The following is a 26021-nucleotide window of genomic DNA, read 5'->3' on the forward strand; positions in this document are numbered from 1 at the left end:
GTGGTGTAGGCATAATGGCCATTTTTAAAAAGCATTCTTACCAGCCTGCAGCCATCAGCAAGGAAGGGCAGAGAAAGAAAAGCAGGGAACAGAAAAGAAGATTAAAGGAGGAGCTGAGCAAAAAAATTTTGGCCAGCAAGCTGCTGTGGTGCTGGCAGAGTCTACACTTGCAGCAGGATGAACACAAGTGTTTGTTCTCTCCTCTGCTTCAGGGTATTGCCCCTGCAGTGCCTGAGACTAGCCCCATGTGGCTGCTCCCCAGCCTCCCCAGCTTGCCCTCCAGCCACAGCTGGACTTGGGCTTGGGAGAAGCTGAAAATAGGGCTGACCATGAACATCTGCTGTACAGGTGCAGTCAGATGCTACCTGTGCAAAGTTCTGCTGGGCCCATCTTCTTCCCGTGCACTGGAGAGATGCTGGAGAGCACCCACAGCATTTTCTTGCAGGGAAGAAAGTATGTGAGAAACCAGATCTCTTTTTTCACTCAATTTACTTTCCAAGCCCAGGGGAAGTCCGCTGAAGGACTTGGCACAAAGATTGATGTTTGGCCTATGGCATTAAGCAGAACTTGTTCATTTAAGACAGGACAGTGGCTTGGAAGAATAGAAGGTTGTGACCTCTCTGATGCAGCAGCAGTTCTCCTGACAGAAGGTGATAAATAAAAGAGTCAGTGCCACAGAGTGTATCTGAAAGCTTTGCACTGAGCAATGTGAAGAATGCCTGCCATGACCCCAAGAACCTTTACATCAAGAAACCTCCTGGGCACATGGGGGTAAAAAGGTCTTGTTTTAAGTGCTGCCATGGCTGGGTTCTGGGGGATAGCAGTGAGTCCAAAAGCCTGCTTCATTTACTGCAGATGTTTGATTTTTTCCCTCAATATGGCTCCAATGTGCTTAATTTAATGACAGACATGGACCTGGAAAGTGAGGAACTTTCAGCTTTTGAGTTTATTTAGCCACTAAACAGAAAACCATCTGGAAATGGTAGATTTCACATTCTTTTTATTTCTGTAAAAATAGCAGGGTTCTTTCAGAGAGCCAGGTGCTCTGACGGGTGTTACTGTAATAACTGCTCACAATCCAGTCATCCCTGTATTACAGCTGGAATATGTAACTGCGGCACCTACTTCTTCCAGGAACCAGGATCAAAGTTTTTGTAGAATCACAGAATGATTTGGGTTGGAAGAGACCTTAAATATCTAGTTCTAACCCCCTTGTCACGGGAATTTTCAGGGATTAATTCCTAGGACAGAAAACCGGCCTGCCTTAGACTCCAGGTGGTCAGACACCCATACCAGGGACAGGTGAGGTAGTAATGCCAAAGGAGTCCACTTGTTTGATCGTTCCTGATATGAAACAAACAAGTGTTTGCCTCATAATAAGCACAGTACAGCCCAAACTAAAGCAAAGTACTGATAACCCACCAGACTACCGTAAAAATTGTAAGCTGGAGACAGAAAACCAAGGAGCTGCCTTAAAAATCTAAGGAGGTTGAGAAATGCAACACACTTGGGTTCTTTCTATTTTTGTCTGCAGAGCTTTGAGCTTTTCACTCAAAATGAAAATGAAGACTAAATGAAATGAAAACTGCTCAAACATCACCTTTCTCTGGTGGCTGAGTCAGCTCAGGAAAAAAATCACAGTGTTGTAGGAGAGCTGTAAAGAATTTGCTGGTGTTGGCAATGGCACTTTGGTGCCAGTCACGGTGCTTGCTGTAGGCAGAAGTTACAGCCCAGCTCTGCACAGCGCTTCCCACCTGCAAACACCCCAAGCAGTCTGATGGAGAGGAGCTGAGCTCGATGTGAGGCACCATCACATTCCCAGCAGCTACATCCAAAACTCATCCCAAGTGACACGCTTGCAGCCAAGGAAATCTTGGAATCGGAGCCTGCCTGAATTTTCTGGTTCTGCACACACTGCAGTGCTCGCCAACATTCACCCCTTCTTCCTCCTCTAGAATCACATTTCCAGTAATTCCAAGTGTGGTTTCCTGCTGGGTGAGGATTGTGTGAGGACTCTGTGCCAAAATCCTCTCTGCAACCTTTGGAACCACTGATTAATTGAATGCCCCTTGCAGAAAGGGGGAGAGCCAGCGGGACACAAATGCAAAACGTAAAAGCCTTTGGGATACCGGTGAAAAATGGCATTTTCCATTCCAGGAGAGGCAGCAGAGCTCTTGGGAAGAGGCAGGAGCGATGACCCTGGCCGGGAGGGTTTGTTACTTTTTCTGTGAACTGCTCTGGCTCAGGGGATCATTCCTGGCTGGAAGATCCCATGGATGCTGTGAGAACCACTTTTATTTGGAAAAGGAGATACTGTTTATACTGCACAGGGTGCAAGGTGAAAGTTTCCACAAATCAAGCGCACCCCAAGGGATAAAATCTTACATCTATTATATAGTAAAATTTACATGAATCCGCCCAACACACATTCCCCACCTCTCTAACGCGTATTTATTTGGGTAATGTGATTTTACGCAATGCTGGAAACACAAAGTTTTATTGTAGAAGTTATCTGACATCATCAGTCACGTTCACAAAAGGTGAGAAAATTCATCCTGGACACAGAAAATTCAGCTTGAAGACACCAACATCAACTGAGGAAAACCCTCAATTTCAGGATTTCAAGACTCTTCCCTCAGGATGTCATTTTTTTCCAGGGCACACGGAAAAACTGCATTCCAAACGGACCCCAGACACGACTAGCGCACCCACCAGCACCTCAGGGGCGCCAGGAAGAGTCGGAAGCGGCAGTGTCGGTACTGCACAGTAACCCGTTGTGCCGCTAAGCACAATTAACTAATTAACACTCGGCGCTAATTGCCAGCGCTGCCCGCCGTGCGCAGGCGCACTGGGAGAGGCGCGGTCACGTGACCGCCGGACCGGGGTCGGCAAGATGGCTGCGCCCATGTCCGCGCACGGGGAGTGCCTGGAGCGCCGCTGAGCCCGGCCCCACCGAGCCCTGCCCCGCCGAGCCCGATCCCGCCGAGCGCTGCCCCGCCGAGCCCTGCCCCGCCGAGCCCGGCCCCACCGAGCCCTGCCCCGCCGAGCCCCGCCCCCCCGAGCCCTGCCCCGCCCGGCCCGGTCCCGCCGAGCCCTGCCCCGCCGAGCCCGATCCCGCCGAGCCCGGCCCCGCCGAGCCCGATCCCGCCGAGCCCTGCCCCGCCGAGCCCTGCCCCGCCGAGCCCTGCCCCGCCGAGCCCTGCCCCGCCGAGCCCGGCCCCGCCGAGCCCGGCCCCGCCGAGCCCGGCCCCGCCGAGCCCGGCCCGGGCCGCCAACCCCGACCGCCCCCCCTTCATGGAGCCGCGGGAGTCCTGGGCGGCCTTGGCGGTGAGTGAGAGAGCCCAAAACACGTTGTGTTACCCGGTCTGTGCAAGAGCCCGGTCCACAAGCAGAGTAGAATAGAAATATATTTACAGACTATAATTTTTTTATATAGATAGATAGATACACATTTCTATATAATCTCTATATATATACACACACACATATATGCATATCATATATATAATGCATAAAATACTGATATATTTGTATATTTTATTTATATAATTATTATATATATGGATAGATAAATATATATAATAAATACTCTATATATTTTGTATTATATTTAATTATATATTATAAATTCTATAATAAATATAATAATTATCTTATGAATAATTATCAGATTTATATAATACATAATGTATACTATGAATACATTATATAGATTTTATTTGTATATTATATATAAATATATAATATTTATACATTATATATTATTTGCATAAATTATATATATTAGTTTGTATATAATTTATGTAATATATATATTTACATTATATCTATTAGTTTATAATTAGTAATATGTATATATTATAGTTATTGATTTCTATATAATTAATTTCTGTATAATTCTTTGTGCAGAAAGGGGCACTGAGTGGTAAATCCACAAAGCCAGCACTGCAACCACCAAAACTTTTCACTTCTTCTGCTCTTTACCAAATAGAAGTATTAATGTTCATTGGCTGCAGGTTACATATGTTCTCTTATTAATTATTCTCTTCTATTGGTTAATGATTCTCTGGCTTCCCATGGTAATTAATCCACATGCTCAGTCTTTGTCTTCCTTTGGGTGGGTGGATTTCCTTCATTGGTGGCTGTGACGTGCCCCTGCTGGAATTACCTGTTCTCAATTGGAGCTGGCTCAGCTCACTTGACGAGCTGTCTTTATTAGTTTCTCCCCTTTCTTTGGGGTTCTGCCAAATGCCCCTGTAGCCTATAAATTCTGCATCCTTTGTGATCGCTGTTAGTGGTACATCCTTCTTCCCAGCATTTGTTAACCTCCCTCTAGGTCTGACATTATTGAAACATGCAGCCCTAAAGTTCAGCAATTTCACTGTTTTGGCTTTCTAACACATGGACATCACGTGAGGCCTGTTGGTTACTCTCTGTTTCAACAATTAAATCTCCTTTCTTGTTGATTAAGTTTGAAAGTTACAGGCTCTAACATCAAAGAACATCCTGTCTGAGGAAACATTTTACATATTCCACATTTTGCAGATGGCCTGCCTGACCACTGGCAAGGTGATGAGCTGAGCTGAGGGGTGGCCACAGTTTGTGGCTTCAGCAGCCACTCCAGAACCACGGGGAGCCCCTGACCCTGTCTGTGAAACATTTCCCACTTTAAAAGCTGTTTTTCCATATGTGGTCTCAGCAAGGGGATGGAGCCCCAGACACCACAGCTAGGGGCTCCTTTGGAAACATCCAGTGCTCCCTGTTGGTTCTGTGTGGAAAATCAGGGATGTGGTGCCTTGGCTGGTGTGGGGAAAGCTGCAGGAGAGGAGAGTGCAGCTGCCTGCCCCAAAAGCTCCGAGGCACACAGAGGTGAGCAGTGAGGTTGTGGCTCAATGCGTTGGAATTAGGTCCCGGTTTTGCTTAATCATTGTGATGGAGTTTATAGTTTATATCCTGAGTTGGAAGGGACCCACAAGGATCATCCATTCCAGCTCCTGGCCCTGCCCAGGACAGCCCAACAGTCCCACCCTGTGCCTGAGCGGTGTCCAAGCTCTCCTGGAGCTCTGGCAGCCCTGGGGCTGTGGCCATTCCCTGGGGAGCCTGGGCAGTGCCCAGCACCCTCTGGGGGAAGAACCTTTCCCTGATCTCCAACCTAAAGCTCCCCTGGCACAGATCCCAGCCATCCCTGGTCCTGGAGAGCAGAGATTGGAGCTGTCCCTGCACTGCCCTTGTGAGGAAACTGCAGATCCCAGTGAGGTCTGATCCTCCCCCAGCTCCTGGTGAAGGTTCTTTTGATAACACTGCTGTTACTGACAGGTGGGAGAGAAGTTGTGTTCTAGGTGTTTTGTGAACCAAAAGTCATTTTTCTGCAGTTGTTGCAAACACACAGCTATTGTCACCCACTGGCAGGTGCTCTGTTAGCTACCTCATGAATTTAAATGACATTTAAGATACAGAACTTTTGAGAACTTAAAGAAGCAATTAGTAACTTTGATTCATGTTTTAACAGATGGCTAGATTAAATCTGATTAAATCTGATCAATGCTATTTTGAGCAGATAAGGATTTTGATGAAAAAGAGTGAAGAAAAATCAATGCATTCAAAATAGCCAACTAGATTAAAAGAGTAATTAACTTATTGATTAAACCTTTAGTAGTAGATAGTGAACACCTCTCTGAATCCTCTGTTACCCTGAAAAAATTATTGGAGTAACACACATGTGATTTGTTTTCAAGCACAGTTAAAAATCTGTCCAGCTGTTTCTTGTGTGCTGATCTACATGAGGCAGCCTTCAAACTGTGTTTTCTGAATAGCACTGCATCTAAATAATGTCTCATAATAGATTAATGTTAACTCTTGATGTTGTTTTATTTTAAATCAATTTTCCTGTTTATTTCAGCCTTTTCCTCGTGTTTTTGCACAATAATTATTTTCTACAATCAGCCATGTCATGGGGCAATTAAAAAAAACCAGAAACCCAGTCATCTGGGTTGGCACACAGACCATGGAAGAAGATTGAGCCCTAGTTGAATCAATTTTTTAGACTTTTGTTTTATTAATTGTTTGGATGAAAACCTGCCCCTTTTCTTTATGATTTTGAAAACACCTTTTTTTAACATGATTTCCAGTGCCTTAAGGGAGTCTACAGGAAAGGTGGAGAGAGCACATGGTGACAGGGCAAGGGAGAATGACTTCAAACTGACAGAGTAGGTTTAGATTAGATATTACAGAAAAATTATTTAATGTGAGGGTGGTGAGGCCCTGGCACAGGGTGCCCAGAGAAGCTGTGGCTGCCCCACCCCTGGAAGTGTCCAAGGCCAGGTTGGATGGGACTTGGGACAACCTGGGATAGTGGAAGGTGTCTCTGCCCATGGGGGCTGGAACTAGATCTTTAAGGTCCCTTCCAATCTAAACTTTTCAATGACTTGACCATTTTTTTTCTATAGGCTTTTATTGCAAAAGAACCACCAAAACCAAACCCAAACAAATAAACAAAAACCAGAACAAAATAAAAACAAACAAAATGAAAACAAAAATACAAACAAACAAACAACAACTGAAGCCCAAAAACAACAACAAAAAAAAACACCCAAAAACCCCACAAGCTTACTTTAGGCTTTGTTCCTCAAAGGCAATGAGGGAGTGTGAACACTTTAATTGGTTTGCTGGAAAAATGTGCACGTGCTTTCTAGAGATGCCTAAAAGGGGAAGAAGAATTGCTTCAGTCTTTCCTTGATTTTATCACAACTGCTGGAGGTGTTGGCCATTCTGTGCTGTCTCTTGATAAGTGACATTCACTGTCTGGCTTTTCTGTGGAATGGGGAAGTGTTGCATTGCACTATTCAAAACACCAATGTGGTTTAAAAGTTGTGATATTTGTTACTTTTGTTGAAGCCTCCTTGTTAAAGCTGTGGAAGCTGTTGAGTTGTGTGTAAGACTGGCAGTTTGTAAGCTGGCCTCAGGAAGGATACAGTCTGCAGTGCTTTGGGTTACTCGTGCCTCAGTTCCTCACATAAGCACCACAGCTTCACCCCTGAGAATACTAATGGGCTTTTCTCCCTGGTTTTGTCTTGAAGGCTGGTGGAATTGCTGGTGTGTGTGTTGACTTGATCCTTTTTCCCCTGGATACTGTAAAAACGAGACTTCAGAGTCCTCAAGGATTTAGGAAAGCTGGTGGTTTTCGTGGCATCTATGCTGGTGTTCCTTCCACTGCAATAGGATCCTTTCCAAATGGTAAATTTTCTTGGATTATGCTTTGTTTTCTGTAAGTAGTAATTTATGTTACATAGGACATTTGTGTCTGTGGCTTCCTCTCCTATGGGTGCCTGGATTCTGTGAGTCCATGTCCAGCTGTGAAGAGCAGTTTCTAGAATTCCAGCATTGAGCAAACTTGAGCAAGACTGGAGTGAAGGCTGCTGCATGTTTGCTCTGAAAAGCAACCCCAATTCCTTGGAAGCAATCTTGGATATAAGCCTGTCTTTACTTACAGGACATACTAAAGCATTTCTGGGTGCCGAGGAGGGCTTGAGTCTTGCTTGTCCTGGACGCTTTTGTCATGACCCACTCTTTCTTGGCATTGGAAATGAGTGGAATTTCCAAGTGCTTGAGCACTGCAGGTGTTTGAGTTAATTGCCCTGGGGATGCTCTGCCCATCTCCCTGAAACAATAACGCTTAAATTGTAAAAACATCAGGAATACTTTGAAACTAAGGCTTAAAAAAGTAGATACTTTTAGTCCCTGCAGAGAAAAGGCATTTGAAATTCCTGATGCCTTTGCCCATTTTGTCTTTGTAGGGAGGGATGAAAAAACAGCAATCTGTGCTGTCGGATGTAAATGTTAGGAGAACTTTGCTGACAAATCCACTGACACCTTCAGATGTTTGATGTCCTTCATAAGGTGATATAAAAAAATTCAGTTCTTTATCTTGGCTGCTCTGTTATCTCCTTTTGAGGTGATAAGCATCTTTTGATTAGTAGAAGGCAATTCACACAGCCCTTCTTTACAATTAAAATCTGTTCCCCTGCAAGACATGACATTTTTTTCAGTATTTACATCTCCAAAATCTGCGCTGTAGTTTTATCATTCCAACATATGACTGAAAACTGAAATTATCTTTAGGAAAAGGAATAACCCTTAAGGTGTAAGTGCCTTTGTAGTTGACTGTTGCAGTGAGTAAACACAGCTCATATTGCTGTGCTCAGTTTAGTTTTGTGCATTTCTTGTTAACTGCACAGAACTTTTACAAATCCTTCAGAAGCTTGGAAAAAAATTTATCGAGCTAATTTCAAAATATTTAACGGACAAAAACTAGGAAGAAGTTACTAATAAACTGCTACTGAAACAGTTTTGCACATTGCAGGATAGCAGAATTGTATGAATTTATGCTTTTTGGGTTTGTTTTTCTTTTCAATTAATCTGACTTGTTTGTTTTTCCCTTCCTCCCCCCCCCTCAAAAAAGAACCATCTGTTCAATTCAAAGAGGAGACAGTACCTCTACTCTATCTATGGATATGGAAGATACTGGTTTTTCAAAATGTGCTGGACATTTCCTGGCTAATTAACACATCTTTCTGTAGCTCACTACTAAGTGTGGCCTGGAGTCCTGACACCTTGGATAGTAATGGGAGGTTTGCCAGGGCTAGCCAGAAGTGTAAACTTCTGAAGGAATTATCTCACAGATTCTGTTGATACTGTTGTACTGTTTTGGTGTAAAAATATCCTGGTTTTAAGTACAGCCCTGTGATGGAGGAAGAGTGCTATGATTGTGTGTATTCTTGAATTTCAGCTGCTGCTTTTTTTATCACCTATGAGAATGTGAAATCTGTGCTGCCTCATGGATCTTCATCATACTTGTCCCCTGCAACACACATGGTGGCTGCCTCCCTTGGGGAAGTGGTAAGAAGGAAGTTCATCTATTGTGTGTCCAGGGGAGGAGAGGAAGCCATTCAGTTATGGAAACTCGGGTTTGGTGTCGTATCTTGTGACAGTTCTTACAACCAGCTGGTTTCTCACTGTTGGCACAGTGCCTTGGGGCTGGGTGTTGAGCTCTAGACACCCCATCCTGTTCCTGCCAGCACTGGCTACCTCTGCTCTCCTGTTTTTGACACAGTGTGTCCTGGCACTGCACTGATAAGATGGGGTGCAGATTGTCTCTGCAGGTCTGAGGTAAGGAAATGGGCCGTATGGAAACAAACAGGCTTTTTCTGGCTCTTTTGCAACTTAAACTTAACTGATGGCATGGGACAAAAAAATCTGTTGTGTCTGTGGTTCCATATTCTTCTTTTATTAACTGACTTTCTTTTCTTTCCCGTGGGGGCTTAGCTTAGGTGTATGTTGTTCCCAAGCTACCAGGAGTGTGGAGATGCCATTTATTTCAGCTCAACACCAGGTGCCTCACTCCTACAGCAGCACATTCTGGCTGCTTTCCCATGGGAAAAAGCTCAGCTCTCCCTCCTCTCTGTGGGATCAACTTTGACACCCAAACAATTTTTATTCTTCCATGGAAATGCTACAGATTAGATTGAGTGAGATTTAGCCAGAAAACTTAATTTAACCAAGTATATGAAGACAGATGAGTGCAGCACCTATAAGCACTCTGGTAGGGGTAGATAGAAGGTGATAGATACAGGGCTGGGTGGGATTTGTTTGTGTTGTTGCCTCAGGTGGATTCTTTCTGAGTTTGGTTAGTGCCTGTGCTGTCAGATTTTAACTCCTAACTTAAGGCAATGCACAGAATTTATTTCCATGAAGATTCTCTAAAGGCTGTTAGAAATCAGTATGAGGTTATTTACCACCAATGCACAGCCCTAAAACTCCTTGTTTGCCTGATGTGTCATGGGACAGCAGATCCAGGAGGTGTTCTGAGCTTCTCAAGTGCTATTGTAGAACCAAGCAAGATGACAGTGGGGCTCGTGAAGAGGTGCCAGTGCTTTGCAATAAGATCCATCAGAAGAAAAAGTTTCTTCTTCTGCAATAGATTATTTATGGTACACTCCCTGTGCCTGTGAGGATCCTGTGAGAAAATTACCAAGTAATTGAATCAGCAGTAGCCAAAGCCCAGCTGGCTGCAGATGACTCCTTTCAGAACCTGTTGCCATTTATTCCCTGGGCTGGTCTGTCACCTTTACAACCCAGGCACTTGCTGCTTTCATGCTGGGGCTGGCAGAGATGGTGCAGCACAGTTAGAGGAGTTGCTCAGGTCTGTCTCACGTGCTTGGCTCTACTGCTCTAAGGCCAGAGAAATGTATATGGTGGCCACTGAAATGGCAGTGGCGTTATGGTGTGAGAACTCTGATGTTGTAACAGCCATTTTCCACCTCACTTTCCTGTTTTTGCTAGCTTTTCTATTCCTCTTGGAGTGATGGGTGTGAGGAGAGAACAAAGCTCTAAAATAACTGAGATAGATATGTAGAGATTGCTACAACGAATCTGTAATAAAATAGCACAAAGCAAGACCTTCTCATCTATGTTTTATATAAAGTTTTAGTTGATCAATAGAAATATATAAACTAGTCCAAATTGCATCAGGGCAAAAGTTATAATTACAGTTTTATTGATTAGTCATTAAGTTTTAATCAGGGCATAACCACTGGGACTATTATTTTGTCAGTAGTTTTTTTGATAATGTGTACTTCTATTTTAGAATTTCTGATTTAAATTGCATTTAAATGTGAAGCATTAAAGCCAAAGACACTCACGTTAGGATTCTTAAGGCATATCTTTGCATTTCCACACTGTTTTTTGGCAAAACAGAGAAATTAGGATATAGAGCAAGAAAGTGTTGATGGATTTTTAGGTTTGCTGTTCCTTCACTGGTATGAGTCAGATACCTTCTTGTGCATTAATAAAATGTATGTGCAAAACTTAAAACATGTGTTTGTGCTGACTAATCTGTGTTTTGAATGTGACCTGCTAAAAATAATAAAATATGTAAAGAGGAAGAGATACAAAGGTTGCTTCAAGATATGATAAAATATATGTGAGAAATCGGTCAAATGGGAACTTTTAGTTTTTATAACAGCCACTCTCCTGTATTGTTTACAGTCTGTGGAAATTCATGGGAGAAACAGTACCCTGGAACTGGTTTTCTCCATTTTTTCCAGTTCCAGGCTGGGAGAGACAAAGCCAAGCAATAAAAAGGCAGAGGTTATAGCAGCATTTTGTTGTGTTTTTTTTGGTTTTTTTTTTTTTTCCTTTTAGGCAGGAGGAGTATAGAAAGCTAATCTCATCTCCCAGGCTGAGATAAAGTACATACAAAATCTGACCCTGTTAAGCATAATTATTTTTTCCTACAGCTGAATCTTGCTGTGTTGGGACTCTGAATATCCCACAATACATCAAAAACTGCTTACAAAGGCACATCCAAAACTCTAGAGGGCAGATACATGGTGTATCATCTCATCAAGGAAGGGGAAGGTTGAAAAATACGTGAGTTGCCAATGGGGGAAAAGCCCTTATTGTACCACTTGTGCAACCAAAATCTGGAGATAGAAAAAACACACTGCATCCAGGACTCTGGATTTTTTTGTCTTGACTCTGCTTTGCCCTGTATGTTTAGTCTGCCTGTATCTTTACAGTGAGCTGCCAAATGTGCTTGGAAAACATGATATCATCATAGGGAGTGGAAAGGAAAACCAGATGTTCTGAAATTTACTTTTAATATTCTAAGGTGGTATAAGTAACTCCAAGAAGGAGCAGCATTTTTAAGCTCCTAGTGCCCATTTTCAGTAGTAACCAGGTGTTCCTAGTCTTGCAGGCCTAGAGTTAACTATAGCTCCAGATTGATTTGTACAGATTTTTTTAATGTCAGCTTAATATGAGTGTGTGTATTAATTATGAAATGCCTTGCTAAATACTGAGCCTCTCCCACCAAGCTCCTGCAAATGTGGTTTCATGGGACAGGTTTAAGATTGTCCCATTTGACCAATGAGGTTTCCCTCAGGAGTGCCCAAGTGGTTGGGTTCAGCACAGCTAATTTGGATTGAGCACAGGTAATTTTACATCCCACTGGCTTTTCCATGGAGGTGAGGATAAAGTTGTTTGGCTCACTTTCCAGAGAAGGGAGTTGACAACAGCCCTTTCCCATTTAATATTTAGATATTGTTATGGTTATGATCTGAGTTTTGCAACATATCAGTGAAAGCTTTGGGTTGTTGCCTGTAAATTGTTGTTTCACACTTACCTTTCTGACCTTTTGTTCTTGATTGGCTCTTTTTGATGACATTGTCTTTCTTTTTTTTCCCTACTTTGCAAGACAGCAATCCACCTTGACTTTCAGAGAGAAAGTGTAGGGGAGGACTGAGGACCAGCATGGGAGGGAGATCTGTTCCTTTGGCAGCTGATGGTAATGACCATGCTCTGGACCTTCACCAGCTGAAGTCATTGAGCTGCTTTTGTCCTTGTGCAAGTATCTAGAGTACTTTAGAAGACTGGAGATCTGAAAAATTCAAAAATTTGTCACTTCATTGTGGAGAGGGGATCATGTGACTCTGCAGGGCAAGGTGAGGACAGGTATTTCAAGGTGAAATTCCAAACTCAGTTGGAATTCCAGTGCGTTACCACTTGAGGTACTTCTGTGATAAGAGCAAAGTGTGTGGTTCATCTGTGATTAGCATCTGACCCTTCATATTAATAACTTTGGAATTTTTTTATCTCCTGTTGGGATGTGTCAAATACGAAAACTTAATGGAAGAATTATCTTTCTGGGGAGTTCATTTACCTTTCACTACTGGTATGAACTTGTTTCTTAGTAGAAGCAAGCTCAAATGCAAGCAAGTTTACAGTTTTACAAATCATGATTCTGTAGAATGACATTTCAAGTGTGTTTTTATTTCAAATAAAAGAGGAAAGTGTATGTTTTATTTTATGCTTGGGGGGTTTCTGCATAAAAAGAGGCGTTCTAGACCTGAGGGCCAACACTGTTGTCTGTTGCTGTCCATGAATCAGACACTTCTTCCCTCTGCCCTGGCAGCATTGTTTGAAACAGTTAACTAGTTTCAGTTTAATAGAAGAGCAAGAATCTCCAAAAGTGTATTGGTGTGAATTCCATGAAAGTAACTGGCTAGGTCAGAGAAGAAAGTTGTTATTAATACCTGTTCTGAGGAAAAAGCAGAAGCATGAGTCAGACAAATCCTCAGAGTAATGCAATGAAAGTCTCCAGCAGGATAATTGGCCAGGGCTTTGCAGCTCGGTAAGCTCTAGAAAATCAGCTTACAGGAGCCCAATCTAACAGAGATGAGACAGCCACTCACATCAAACATGAAGTTAAGATTTTAGGTATTTCACCCTCCAAAACTTGCAGTGTTGGAAGATGTGACTTTTCAGTTCAACAGGAAAGTTGGACACTCTAGGGAGTGCTGATTTTAGTTCAGCAAAGAAGCAGTGAGGTACTTGTGTCTAGACTTGGGGCTAATGGCTTTGAATATTTTAGCTATCCTTTTTCTTAAAACTCAACTAATAAATGGATAAAACTATTTGCATTTTGTGCTTTGCATTCTAGCTCCTCTGAACCAGTGTAGTATGTGCTGGCAGATCAGAGTATTCAAAGTAGCGTGCAAATGACAGCAAAGTCTGATGGGACCTTTTCCACAATGCTGAAACTTTTTTCTGTTTTCATTGATCAGTGCCACTGATCAGTGTCATTTTTGCTGTGATTGTGCCTTTTGTGCTTGCAAATCTGGCTGCACTCAGGCTTTGAGAAAGGGAATACTCCGACCCTGGCAGGAGGAGCAGTGGTGGGGAGTGCAACAACGTAGGTGGTCTTTTGAATTAATCATAGTTTGAAATATTCATAAATTAATCTATGTGAAGTCAGGTCTGCAATACAGATGCTGTATGATTTTTGCCAAATCCTTATGCAGAAGCAGTGGTTAGGAGATGGTTGGGAAGGTGAGACTGCTGCCTTTGAGAGGTAGTGGAGAAAGAACAGAGAGCGGATGGAAATGGAGAGCAGCGGCTGGGAATTGGTTGTAAATAAAGATGAATGGGGGCATGAATCCACAAATTCATCATACAATTAGAGGCTGAAACAGCAAATTAAGAACTGTCAAATACCTAGCCAGCCACCCATGCTGATCTTCCCTTGTATGCTCCATGCTAACTGCACGTAGTGCATCTTCATCATCAGCTGCTCTCCCCCACACTGCTTTGTGTAACCTGCTCAGTTAAGGGCTTAGAGAACATGCTGCTTTGCAGTGAAGCTTGATGGTTGTCATGTCTTTTGATCACAGGGCTGACACTCAGTTAATTTAGAAGGATTTGTAGCTCAGAGTGTACAGAGGAAAGCAAATTTGGATTAAAAAGTTATAAGCAAGAAATAAATAATTTTAAAGTACTTCCTGATGGATTTGTGATTAACTGTACCAGTCAGCTTTGGAAATGTTTGAGACACTTTGGATTAAACTTACCTTAAACTAATGTTCTATGCAGGATTTGTCAGGAATAACTATGAATAGCTCCATATGTGGACAAGCCCATAAAGGAAAGAGTAAGGGATCAATTAAAGGAAAATACTTAATAAAAATACAATGTAGTTGAAATTTCCATGTTCTGGGCCAATGTAACCCCAAGAGAGTGAGCAAATTGCAAAATACTAGTCCTCTTTCAACAGGAGACTTAATGTGTTTTCAGAAAATACTGCCTGTGCTCTCTTGCCTGGAATCTCATTACCATCTGTCCTCCTGTAACACAGCCTGACCCCACTTGGCTCCTTGGAAACGGTTTTATGCTGGATGGGATGCACCATGCTACTTTTGCTGAAAGAAGGGCTTGGCTGGTGGATTTAATGAGTTTCTTAAGCCTTTTAAAATAAGTTTAACAGACTTTCATGGTGAAAGTGTTGCTGGAATAGATTGGATCATGCAGATGATTCTGTACATTGAATTAAGGGTCTACTTTTCTTAGGCTTTAAGGATTTCTGTCTTTCAAAGTGGTAGTAATTTATGATTCAAGCATCAACCAGATTAAGGAAGATTTTTTTCATGTTATTCAGCTGCTTGATTTTGCTGCTTGAGTTTAAACCAACTGCTTGTGATTGTACTGAGGAACTTCAAAATCTCTGGGACACAGTTTGTGCTAGAGTACAAGAGGTGTGTAACATCAGGGTGCTTTTGGTAAGTTTTAGGTCTAGTTTTAAAAATGAAACAAAACTCTACATTGCTTAAATGTTAAAAGACCAATTGATTTATGCAAAGCACACAAGCTTTCAAAACATCTGCAGGGAGAAATACTTCTGCAAAGAAGTGTTTAGTGACAGCCTTTTCCTCTTCACAAACTTTCCCTGTTCTCTGCCTGTTATCTGATGTAACTGAAGTCAGTTTCTCCTTGCTGTGAACAGATCTTGGCACAAATTCCCACTGCTGGAGGACAGAAGTTTTCTGAGGTGTATCTGAAAAGGAAAGGTAGGCAGGGAACCCACAGCAGGATTTTTTGGGAAGGTTTCTGGGCAATTGAAGAGCCATGTGTGGGGAAGGAAATCTGAGAGGGGCAGAAGCCCAGTAGCCCTGAGGGCTCCTGAAATGATGGATGAGGAACCAGCTGGGGTGAAAAAGCTTAGCCAAGATGGCCATTGTGAAGGAACAAGGGTGTGGTGGTACAGATGATGCTCTGAAGCAGGCAGGAGGGAGCTCTGGAAAGTAATAAAACAGAGCTGTCATGGATTTGAAAATGACAGCATGAAATGAATCTGCAAAACAGCTCTGCAGATTCCAGGTAAAGTCATCTAAGGTGGGAATGTGGAGGAAATTGAAAATGTTTGTGCAGAAACTCCAGATTTCCAAATGCTTGTGACATTCATCCCTGTGAATGGTCTCATCTCTGAAATAATGTGTTTTTAAGCTCTGGGAGGTGCTGAGATCTGAGGGGTCTTGCTGGGTGAGATTGTTCTTTGAAGAAATGTTTCCTACCAGCATACAGGGGAACTGCAGTTAAATTAATGAAGGCCTTGTATCAATCAGAGGAAAAGATGGGACAAAGAGCTTGGCATTGTCTAAACTTTCCCATCCAGAGCCCATTAGTCAAAACTTGTTCTCTCCATGGGGTTTAAATTAGGAGTGGAGTCACCTGTTCTTGACCCCAGCAGCTTTACACAGGACTGAATTTCACTGTGCTGGAAGGGAGGGAAGATAAGATTTAGCATGTTCTGAGGCTTGTGCTGAAGGTGAACACTTTCCCTGGGCCTGGCATGTAAAGACAGTGGGCAGCACATACATGGAGCAGTTTCTGTCATCCCTGGAGACAATTCCCTTGTTAAAATAGGAGTTAACACTTCCATTCTGTATTCTCTTTGCCCTAGCAGGTAGCACAGCCTGCTGACAAGCACACGTGGAAGGACTTGTTCACAACTGCATTTGTGACCCACAGTGAATTACTGACCTGAGGAACTTGTATTTTTGTTCTGTCTTGGGTAAAAGGGCAGCAGTTATTTAGATGAAGGTTTATTGGTGTTTGAAATGTTTTGGGTCTGTGATTGCAGCAGTTCAGGTGCTCTGTCCAAGGAATATATGTAACCATATATATGGTTATGAGGATGTTCCTCTTCTTTTCTGCTCATTTTCCTGGTGCTGGGAAGGGTGAGGCAGTTCATCTTCCATCTGCAGCTCACATCTCATGTTCCCTGCTAGCTAATATTTCCAACCCAAGAGCTGTGACCACAGTTAGAAGCAGTTATTTGGAGGATGAAATACTTTGCTAATCTCATAATATTGCATTCATTTTCCCCTTCTGTTGAAGAGGGGCATCCCAGGGAGATCTGAAGAACCAAGCGTAAATCTAGAGGGTTTGGAGAGAAATGGAAAGCTGCTGTGCTGAATTCAAGCTTGTTGAGAGCCTTTGACTTGAACCAAGAAGGAAATTTCCCCCTTTTTCTCCAGATCCAAAGGAAATAAGTGCAATTTAAGATCTTTCAATTTTAAACTTGACAATTATTTTAATAATTCAGTTATCTGAGAACGGGAAAAGGACATTTTTCACATTTCAGATTAAAAATAATAACTTCCTACTTAGAAGGGAACATTTGAATAGAAACGGAGACACTCAGATTATGACATATTAACCTATTTTGGGAAGCAGCATTTTTTTATAGTAAAAAACCCCCAACCAAGCAGAAAATGAGCAACAAAGCAATCTTGAGCTCCAAGGTAGCTGTTGGCTGCAGCAGTATGGTCAGGGCTAATGCAAGCCACACTTAAAAAACCCCAAAACCCCCAATTTATTGCTGTTTCTCTTTGAACGGGGTTTAGAGTTGTTCTGTTTTTCTGCTTATTTTACATTCTGTTGCAGCAGGCAATCCTTCTGACCTTCAAAAATGGGGTGAGAGATGAGGATTTTGTTAGCAGATTGACTGCAGCCTAAACATATGTCCTTTGATAAATCATAGCATCTTTGTTGTTGTCATTTTTGTGCAGCAGCTTTTCCTCCCTAATGGGTTAGTGATTATCTTGAACAGGTATTGTGAGGTTTAGCCCAAAGTCTCTGCTCTCTGGATACTAAGTTTTATAGTGTCATAAATTATATTCTTATTTAAGAATAAATTTATGAAAATGGCATTTAAGAGAAACTGTTCTCAGGCATGTTCTTTAGTTTTGTGTTAAATATTGAACTATATTTATATGGTGAACATCAATTAAAGCTTCCCAGCCTACTCAGACAGATAAAGTCCTTAAAACTAACTTCCTGCTTGAGAAATTGAAGTATTAGAATCCTTTAGAAAGAGCTTTAAAGGGTTCAAAGCTGCAACAAAAGAAAAGGTTTCTGGAGCTTACTCCATGTTTCTGTACTAAATTTTCTGTACTAAATTCTGTACTAAATTTTGCTTATCTATGCAAGCCAGAGATTTGCTCAGAGTCACTGGGAGCAAGCTCCTAAATCACCAGCCACTCACAAATTCCGTGTCAGTCCTTTGCCCTCAGACTACCCTTCTCCTACTGTGGAGCAGAATGGCTGGCTAATTAATAAGTGCAAAAATATTTGGTCTTGATGCTCACCTAAGCCCAGGTTAGTGCAGAGAATAGTTCAGCTCATTAGCCAGGAGCTCATCAGTTGCCAGAAATTGGGCTCTTACTTCAGGGAGCTGTCTTACAGCAGGGGGAATATCTGTCTCTTATTAAAGATAACAAGTGCTCAGCCCCTATGGCTGTGGGAGCTTTTAGGAGTGAGTCAGATCATCAGCTGTGCAGGCTGCTGCAGGAGGAGATAAATGCTTTCTCAAGCTGCTGTCTTTACAAAGCTGAGTGTGTTGTACCAGCTGTGTCCCTGGTTCTGAGGAAACCTGTGTACCAGCCCAGCTTAAATGCCCAGCCTAAGCCCTTAATTGCAATTATGACACCTGCTCTGTCCCCTTCCTAATGACCCTGGATACACCTCGTGTACAGTTCACAAGGTTAGTGGTCAAACTGTAGTGGAGGTGCCTAAAAACAAATGGATGTGTTATCTTTGATCCTCTACCAAACCCTACAAATCCAGCCAGGGACAAAATGCTTTGCCTGGAGCACAAAGGATGGAAGGAAAAGGCTGTTAATCCAAATAAGATATGCTAATATTTGGATCATAATACAGCACTGAAGACCAGGATTTGTTGTGTTCTCTTCTAAAGATGTTGGCATTGCCTCTGTTTGCAATGAGTGTAAGCAGAACTATTCCCCCTTTGTCCTTTTTTATTATGTATCTTGTGTATATTGTGTGTAAAGAGAAGTGCTGGGTACCCCTGTGCTGAATTAGATGGATCTGCCTGATTCTGCTCCAGCTTTAGGTGGGATTGGCCCCTATGGAGAAGTTACACTTTTAAGATCAGGTGTTTCCAAACTTAGGTGATCCCATAGGAAAGGCTTTGGGCAGGTTCCTAGTGCTATTTACAGCAGATCTGATTTTCTGTTTGCTACAGCCACGTTTTTACTGAAAAAAAAATAGTTTAAATTGGTGCATATATAAAATGTCATGGCACTTTTGAGACTTTATTTGCACTGGTCATTCTTCACAACAGCCAGGACAGTCCGGTTCCGACATAAATCCGACCAGGAGATGGCAGCGTTGGTTCGTGCAAGGAGAACCCGAAAGTTAGAACGATCTTCCCTCAACTGACAGAGGAAAGAAATTACCTTAATTTAATTAGAACATACACTGTCTTAGCAATACATAGATAAATGTTAATGAAATAGACCTGGTTTTAGCTTTTGTTCATGACTGGCTTATGCAAGTCAGTAAATTAAAAATGCATATAGGTTTTTGTCTAGATACCGGAGTCACCCTTTGACCCAGTATGAGACAAGGATTTTGAAATTCAGTACCCTCTTGCTCAGAAGTGGTCATAGCATGAAAAAGCTGGAAAGGTAGTAGGTGCTAATATTGTCATTTCTGCATTCCCGCTCTGTAAGCTATTAATAGCTTTACTTGTAGCTGTAAAATTAGGTTTTCCTAAAGCTTAAATTTGAAAATTCTTGAGCCTTTTGTTTCCATATTAGTGTCTTCCTGCCCTTATGGTATGTAAACCTGACCACAGACATTGTGTTACCTGACCTGGTAAATAAGGAAGGAGCTCATAGGGCAGCACCTGAATTTTCCCAGGATTTTGACTGTCTTTTTGCTCTCATCAAAAGATGGGAATGGCCCGTGGCTCCAGAGCTTGCTTGGGAAAATGAGCGTGGCCCCTATCACCAGGGTGCTGTTGTCTGATGCTTAATGTCAGCTGAGGTGGCTGAGGGCTCACTGCTAGACCCTCTCCATGGCTGGCTCTGCAGATGTTCAGCACAGAGCTAATTTGTTACCAGGTCACCCCCAAATCCAGTAGGATGCACCAGGAATGGCCCGAGCTTGGTGGGCTGTATTGTGCTCTTGTGTGTCAAGCAGCAAGCTACATCTGTGTGAACAGCCAAGAGATTAAAAGGCAATTTCCTCCTGGGACCTTGGTGATCAGGGAGCTGAATGGGCCCCCCGTGTGGGGCCACGTTGTTGTCTGTGTTCTGTGTCTGATACTCCCATGGGTGCAGGTGAATGTGGGCAGGTGCCGTGGGACAGCTGCACACCTGCAGCTTTCACCCTTCCTGTGCCATTTGCTTATAGCTTTCACCTCTGAAAATGGAAGTGTGGACTCTCTTGGTGCAGTGTTACCATACTGGTGCTGCTTGAACATTCTTGTCCCAGAAAGCAAAGCCTGGAGATGTGCATTGTGTTCTTTTACCTGGAAGGCGCTGCAGTGATTGGGAGCAGAGCGTGATAGAGTTGAGATTTTTCTGCACCCTCCTGTCCAGGCTGTTACTTTTTTAATAAGATACATGTGAACTTAATCTTGCATACTTCCCTTTAGAGACCTGTTCTCCACATCAAAAGGCTGCTGGGGTTATTATTGATAGGAAGGTGTATGTGTAGGAACAAACAAGGTAACACGTTGTAAGTTCAGGTTCACAGCGAAAATGTCACCGTGCAGTCTGATGTTGGCAGCTGCAACTCATGGCTTTTTGAATACCAGAAGTGCCCTATGGAGCCAATCTGACAGCACTGCCCGGGTGACATGAGCCTTTATTTCCTTTCAGAACAGCACAATGTAATCATTGTTTTTGTTCTTGTGCAGCCACAGACTCCCTTGTAAGCGCAAATTCAAATGGAAGAAACATCAAAGTTAATTTGAAATGAAATGCACCCCAAGTAGTCCGGGGGAAATGGAGACATTACTTTGTAGCCACCCTTCTCCTGCCAAAACTGCAGCACCCCAGATGTCAGGAAGCCACGCTGTGCTCTTTGTCTGGTCTTGATTGACTAGATTGTTTTCATCCCAGCCTTTTTAAAGCTTTCCTCCTGCCTCCATATTTTTAAGGAATAAAAAGCTAATATAAGGACATGGAGTGTTATGAAGCATGAAGTTCTATAAATATTTATGCTGAACTATCAAAAAAACTTGACAGTTCTTATTTTCTTGACAGATTGGGGTCACTTGTTATTTTTGACCCTGAGAATTGAAGAGCACATGGAGTTAGATCTGTTTGTAATGACTTTTGGATGTTGTTGTCCAGTAAACTTATAGGAATGTAACAGGATAACAGATTTTTTTTCTTGGTGTCTTTGTGAAAATGAAACTTAAACCTTGTACTGTGTTCCCCACAAATGACCACTCAAGTTACTGTGTCTGTGCAATCTCCAGTGAATTCCTGCACTGTCTCTGGCACACATGGATTTCCCAGTTAGCTGCTTGGTTTGCCACTTCAGATGGACAGCTTTCACCTGGGCTGCTCTGCCCTTCAAGTCCTCTGTGATCACCTTCATGTCTAGGAGCTACAGTGTGTTCCTGAGCCCAGCACAGGATGGTCTCAAGGCAGGCTGAAAATCTGGCAAAGGCCCGTGGGGTCTGCAGAGTTTTGCCACCAGTCCCATCACTGCTTTAAGTATCCCTGGAGCCAACTGAAGACAAACTCTGCTTGAAATTTGAAGTGCTGAAGAAAAGATATTTTCTAGAGAGATGAGAGGCTTATAACTCTCACACTTCAGGATCCTCATTCTATGAAATGATGTGCACACAAGCTTTAACCCTTACCTGAAGCCAAAGTGGCAGGTGAATATTTAAAATCCAAGCCTGGCTTTTTCAGCAAAGCTGGAGCTTTCTGGCAGCAGCCACATTATCCAGCTGCAGAGTTCAGTAAATTCATTCTGCAGGAAAGGATCAATCCAGTGCTTTACCTTGAATGAAGTGTGGTGTGTATTTTAAGATAAACCTTGGAATATGTTGTGTCTAAAGCTGACCAGAATGGCTATTTGGTCACTAGAGGGCACAAAGAAATTACAAAAGAAAGTTGTTCGTTGGTCTTGCAGTCCTGAATCTCCACTTCAAATCTGTGAAAGTGGGGGGAAAAATTCCTGGATTCAAATTTTGGTTTTATCAGTGATTTTCTCCTCTCCAATCTACTTCTGTTTTCAAAGTTTAAAATTCCAAGGGCGCTTCCATGCTCCTGTTAGTATAATTTTGAGATCGGAAAGTACATGACATTGAGAACAAATACATAAGCTGCTCATGAACAGCTTTTAAGTCCTATAATTACAAACCTGATTTCCTCATTTGTCAGGTTTCTGTTCTTGGTAGAAATGTTTGCTGTATGAAGAGGAAGCCAGCAATTGCTGCCTGAACCTCTGGTTCTTTTGCAGGTTGCCTGTCTCATACGGGTTCCATCCGAGGTTGTCAAGCAAAGGGCCCAGGTTTCTCCTTCCTCGAGCACTCTCCGGATTCTCTCCCACACCTTGTATCATGAGGTGAGTTCAGAGCAAAATTTCTAAAAATTTTCCTCTTTCCCACTCATGTCCAGAAGCATTCCTACAACTTTATTGCAGTTCTGTGCTTTCCCAGCAATTTTCCATCTATTCTTCTGTTCTTAAAAGTGATTGGCATGTTATGATTGAGGAAACCAAATCACCACCTCCCCCCAGGGCATCATCCTGGAGCAACTCTTTTTTCTCCTCTTTTTACATGGGATACCTACATTTAAAGATGATGAGAGGAAAAAAAAGGGATTTAGCTTCCAGACTCCAAAGCTCTGCTTGCATTTATGCAAACAGTCCTTGTCTGGGGAGCAGGACATTGAGTTCCCAGTTTTTGAAGCAGGCTTTGGAGGGGATGTCCAAAAGGCAACATTTCAGAGAGGCTCTGGAGGAGCCAGGAGGAGCTCTGGAAATGAGTGCTTAGCCAGTATTGGTTACTTTTGAAAAATAAGGGCCTTTGTCTTCTTTTCAGGAGTTATGCTGTTCCCTCCTGTGAAAACCTGTTCACGTCTGTTTTAGCAGAGTTTCACAAGGGGGGATTTTCAAGCTGTGTTCCATAAGAGAAAGCAGCTCCTAAAAACATTGTGGGGAAAAATATTATAACACAGTTTCTGAGTGTAAACCCCAGGGAAAGGAAGACATAAATATGACCTTTAAATGATCCACTTGATTTTTATTTGCTTTCAAATGGAAACTATTGTGATAACCCTGCACAAGAGGGTCACTGGAACTTCTCTCTGTGACTTGATTCTGCTTTAAAAGCTGATTCTGTCAATGCCATATGTTTTTCCCTTTCCATATAGCTGGCCAGAGAACCATAAGCCTTGCCAAACACTTGAATTAAGTGCCCTATAATAATAAACAGCATAATTTTATACACACTTATAAAATAAGTTTTAATTGTTTTGAGTATTTTCAGCTGGTTAAAAATATAAAGCATTTGTCTTGATAAAGGCTAAGGACCCTCTGGCACTGTAAATAATGGAATACAGTATACAGTGTTATAATCAATACAGTCAATTTGAAGCTGAGGTGTGACACTTTAGGGCTGTAATGCTTGCCTCGTAATCACCAATAAATTGTGGTCTTTGACAAACTCATTCCCCCTGGATGATGCTTTCTTTTGTTGGTTTACAGGGTATTCAAGGACTTTATCGGGGTTATAAAAGCACAGTATTAAGAGAGGTAAAACACTTGTCTTTTTCTCATTTTTTTTTTCAATTGCCTCCTTTGCCTCACTTTGCTTTCTAAGAAGAGATAATAGTACAATTGAGATCAGTTGCTCTAACCTAAACCCTAAATCCCAGCATATTTCATTCTAGCTAACTTACCAACCTGTAATTTAAATAGAATACTGATGATGAGCACTAAGAAAACCTTTTATACATGCAAAAATTCATTTGCCATCCTGTCTCCCAGTTCTGTTGCTGCTAAATTGAAAAAGGATGAAAAGGTATATGTTAACATGAGAAAACCATGAACTAAAGTACTGGAAACTTTCTCAAGTCTTGTGATTGCATCATGTGAACTATGTGTGCCATCAATGGTGAACTGGTGGCATCAGGCCAAGTTTAGCACAGATAGATTTAGGCTTTCTTTAAATATATTTGTCAGCAGATGCCAAGGGATTATTTGTCATCTGTATATAGAGAGGATTGTGCTCTCTCTTTTTTTATAAGTTTTTTTTTTTTTAATGTGTGAAAGAAATGCATTTAGTCACCCAGACTGTAGATTTGATATGGCATTACTTAACTCTAAATCAGAAGTATTTCACTGGTAGAAAAGAAATAGGGCTAAAAATATGTTTGGCCCACTCAGAAGAAAATAGTTCCTAAGCTAAAATCTTTTCATAAATGTACTGTGAATTCCAGGATTAGCGTCATGGAAGTGCTTGATGTGCTGTGTGAACTGAGGGCAGATTATAAAAGAAGTAGAAAAACCTACTGATGAACTCCCAGGCTAAAATTGTTTCAGTATCAGATCCCGGGAGATCATCTTTTGACAAAACAGAAGTTGCATGATGTATGTGTACCTCAAATAGAGAGATCAGGCTTAGTTCCTAGGAAAACATAAAATCACAGAAAGGTTTGGGTTGGAAAGGACCTTAAAACCCATCTTCCACTCCCCCACCTTCCACTACCCCAGGTTGCTCCAAGTCCTGTCCAACCTGGCCGTGGACACTTCCAGGGATGGAGCAGCCCCAGCTTCTCCAGGCAGCATCTGCCAGGGCCTCCCCACTCTCCCAGGGAGGAATTCTTTCCTGGCACCTGTCTGGACACAGCCACTGGTGTCCAGGGAGGGCTCTCCATGTGACATTTTTGATGTGGTGTCGGTGGGTTTGTCTTCTCCTTATGTAACTCAAGTGAATAAAGTAAGTTTAGATCTTCCCCCTTTTGTTCTAAACACTGGCTCATACCTGTTGTCTGTGTTGCCATTGATAATAAAGGCAGGATTTTTAATCTTCATTCAATAGCTCTGCTTTTTAAAGCCTTTCTTCATGCTGAAAACTGTTTTCAGGACAGTTATGTTGGCCAGCTCTTGTTACAAGTACAGAATAAAGATGGATATTACCTTAAATAAGAAACACCAAACTTAGTGTTCCTTAAAGTGCAGACAAATGCTAATGCACTGCATTTTATTTTAGCAGTTCTGAGTGTTTAAAAAATTAGTTATTTGTGCAAAGATGACACCTGCTTTTCTGAAATGTAACCCCCACCATACCTTTGTCCTGTACTTATTTTCTGGCTCACTAAACATGTTATTCACTCAGATTTCATTTGCAGACGGGCGCAAAAGGCGAATGAATACGAATCATTTTGATTTCTCAGAGGAGTTCTGAATAAATGAATAAATTTGGATCCCATTGAGTACAGATTTTGCATACTAACAGGTAGATAAAGCACATGGTTGCTACTGTGTGCTATTCTCCTTAAAATCTGTTTTGACATATGTCAGGGTGGTAATTAATTTGCAGACCATATTCATGGCACAGTGTATGACCCTGCTGAGATAACTTTGTTTACTCAAAATGGCAACACTTTGTTGGAAATTTAATGGGAGTCCTCTCCATTATGTATATTCATAAAAGATCCTTCAGAACTGATTTCAGCTGAAGTATTGCTTTTTGGGAGAATCTGTCCAGCGGAATGAGAAATAAATGATTACCAAATGAAATGGGCTTTCTCTTCAAAATGAAAGAAATCATAGGTGATGTTTAAAAAGGAAAAAAAGAATCTTTGAATTTAACATTGTTAAGACTAATGCATTTTTCTGATACTAAATTTTGTAAAGCAATGTCCACTCAAGTAAAAACAGCTTTTTGGACCTTCAGCTGGAGCTGTTGTAAGCCTGACATTTAAACTTGGTATTTTTCCTTCCCTTTGAGTAGACTTCTTTCTTTAGGGTCTTTATTTTCAGATAAAAGTCTATATTAATTCATTATTTGACACATCCTGGTAGCTACATAGCATATATCAGCTGGTACTTAATTCCAGCTGACTTTCATACTTACAAGGTTTGTTTACATGCTTTGGTTTTCTACCTACACAAAGCCCTTTGTTTAGTTATAATGGGGTGGGAATTTTTGGATAGAGGGTTTTCAATACATGATTTTTCATTTAAAAAAAAATTGGAAGAGGCTGGGAATATTGATGCTTTTCAGATGATTATGTTGTTGAGCTGGCAAGGTTCTTGAGCTAGAGTTTAAGAAAGGTTAATTTTAGCTGTTGCATTGGGATAAAATTTTGTGTATTATACAAGCAGATTTCTGGACAGAGATCTGCTTGCCA

General features: G+C 41.9%; 1 protein-coding gene across 3 annotated transcripts in view; it reads left to right on the top strand.

Annotated features, from left to right (window-relative positions):
• Positions 1-3245: 3245 nt before the first annotated feature.
• The window catches only part of SLC25A26 (solute carrier family 25 member 26), an 83049-nt gene continuing 60273 nt past the window's right edge, over positions 3246-26021 (top strand). For 2 of the 3 annotated variants that reach the window (XM_088061681.1, XM_005522010.3), the window contains exons 1-5: positions 3246-3327; positions 7077-7233; positions 8786-8895; positions 22123-22227; positions 23371-23418. In XM_088061681.1, the coding sequence (XP_087917807.1) occupies positions 3295-3327; positions 7077-7233; positions 8786-8895; positions 22123-22227; positions 23371-23418 (453 nt within the window). In that variant the 5' untranslated portion in view covers positions 3246-3294. The remainder of the gene's footprint in view (positions 3328-7076; positions 7234-8785; positions 8896-22122; positions 22228-23370; positions 23419-26021) is intronic. The other variant, XM_014251682.2, reaches the window with a different exon arrangement.

This window comes from Pseudopodoces humilis, chromosome 13 (genome assembly GCF_049639895.1).
Source record: "Pseudopodoces humilis isolate 2021_Gansu_Grassland_sample_001 chromosome 13, ASM4963989v1, whole genome shotgun sequence".
Taxonomy (NCBI): Eukaryota; Metazoa; Chordata; class Aves; order Passeriformes; family Paridae; genus Pseudopodoces; species Pseudopodoces humilis.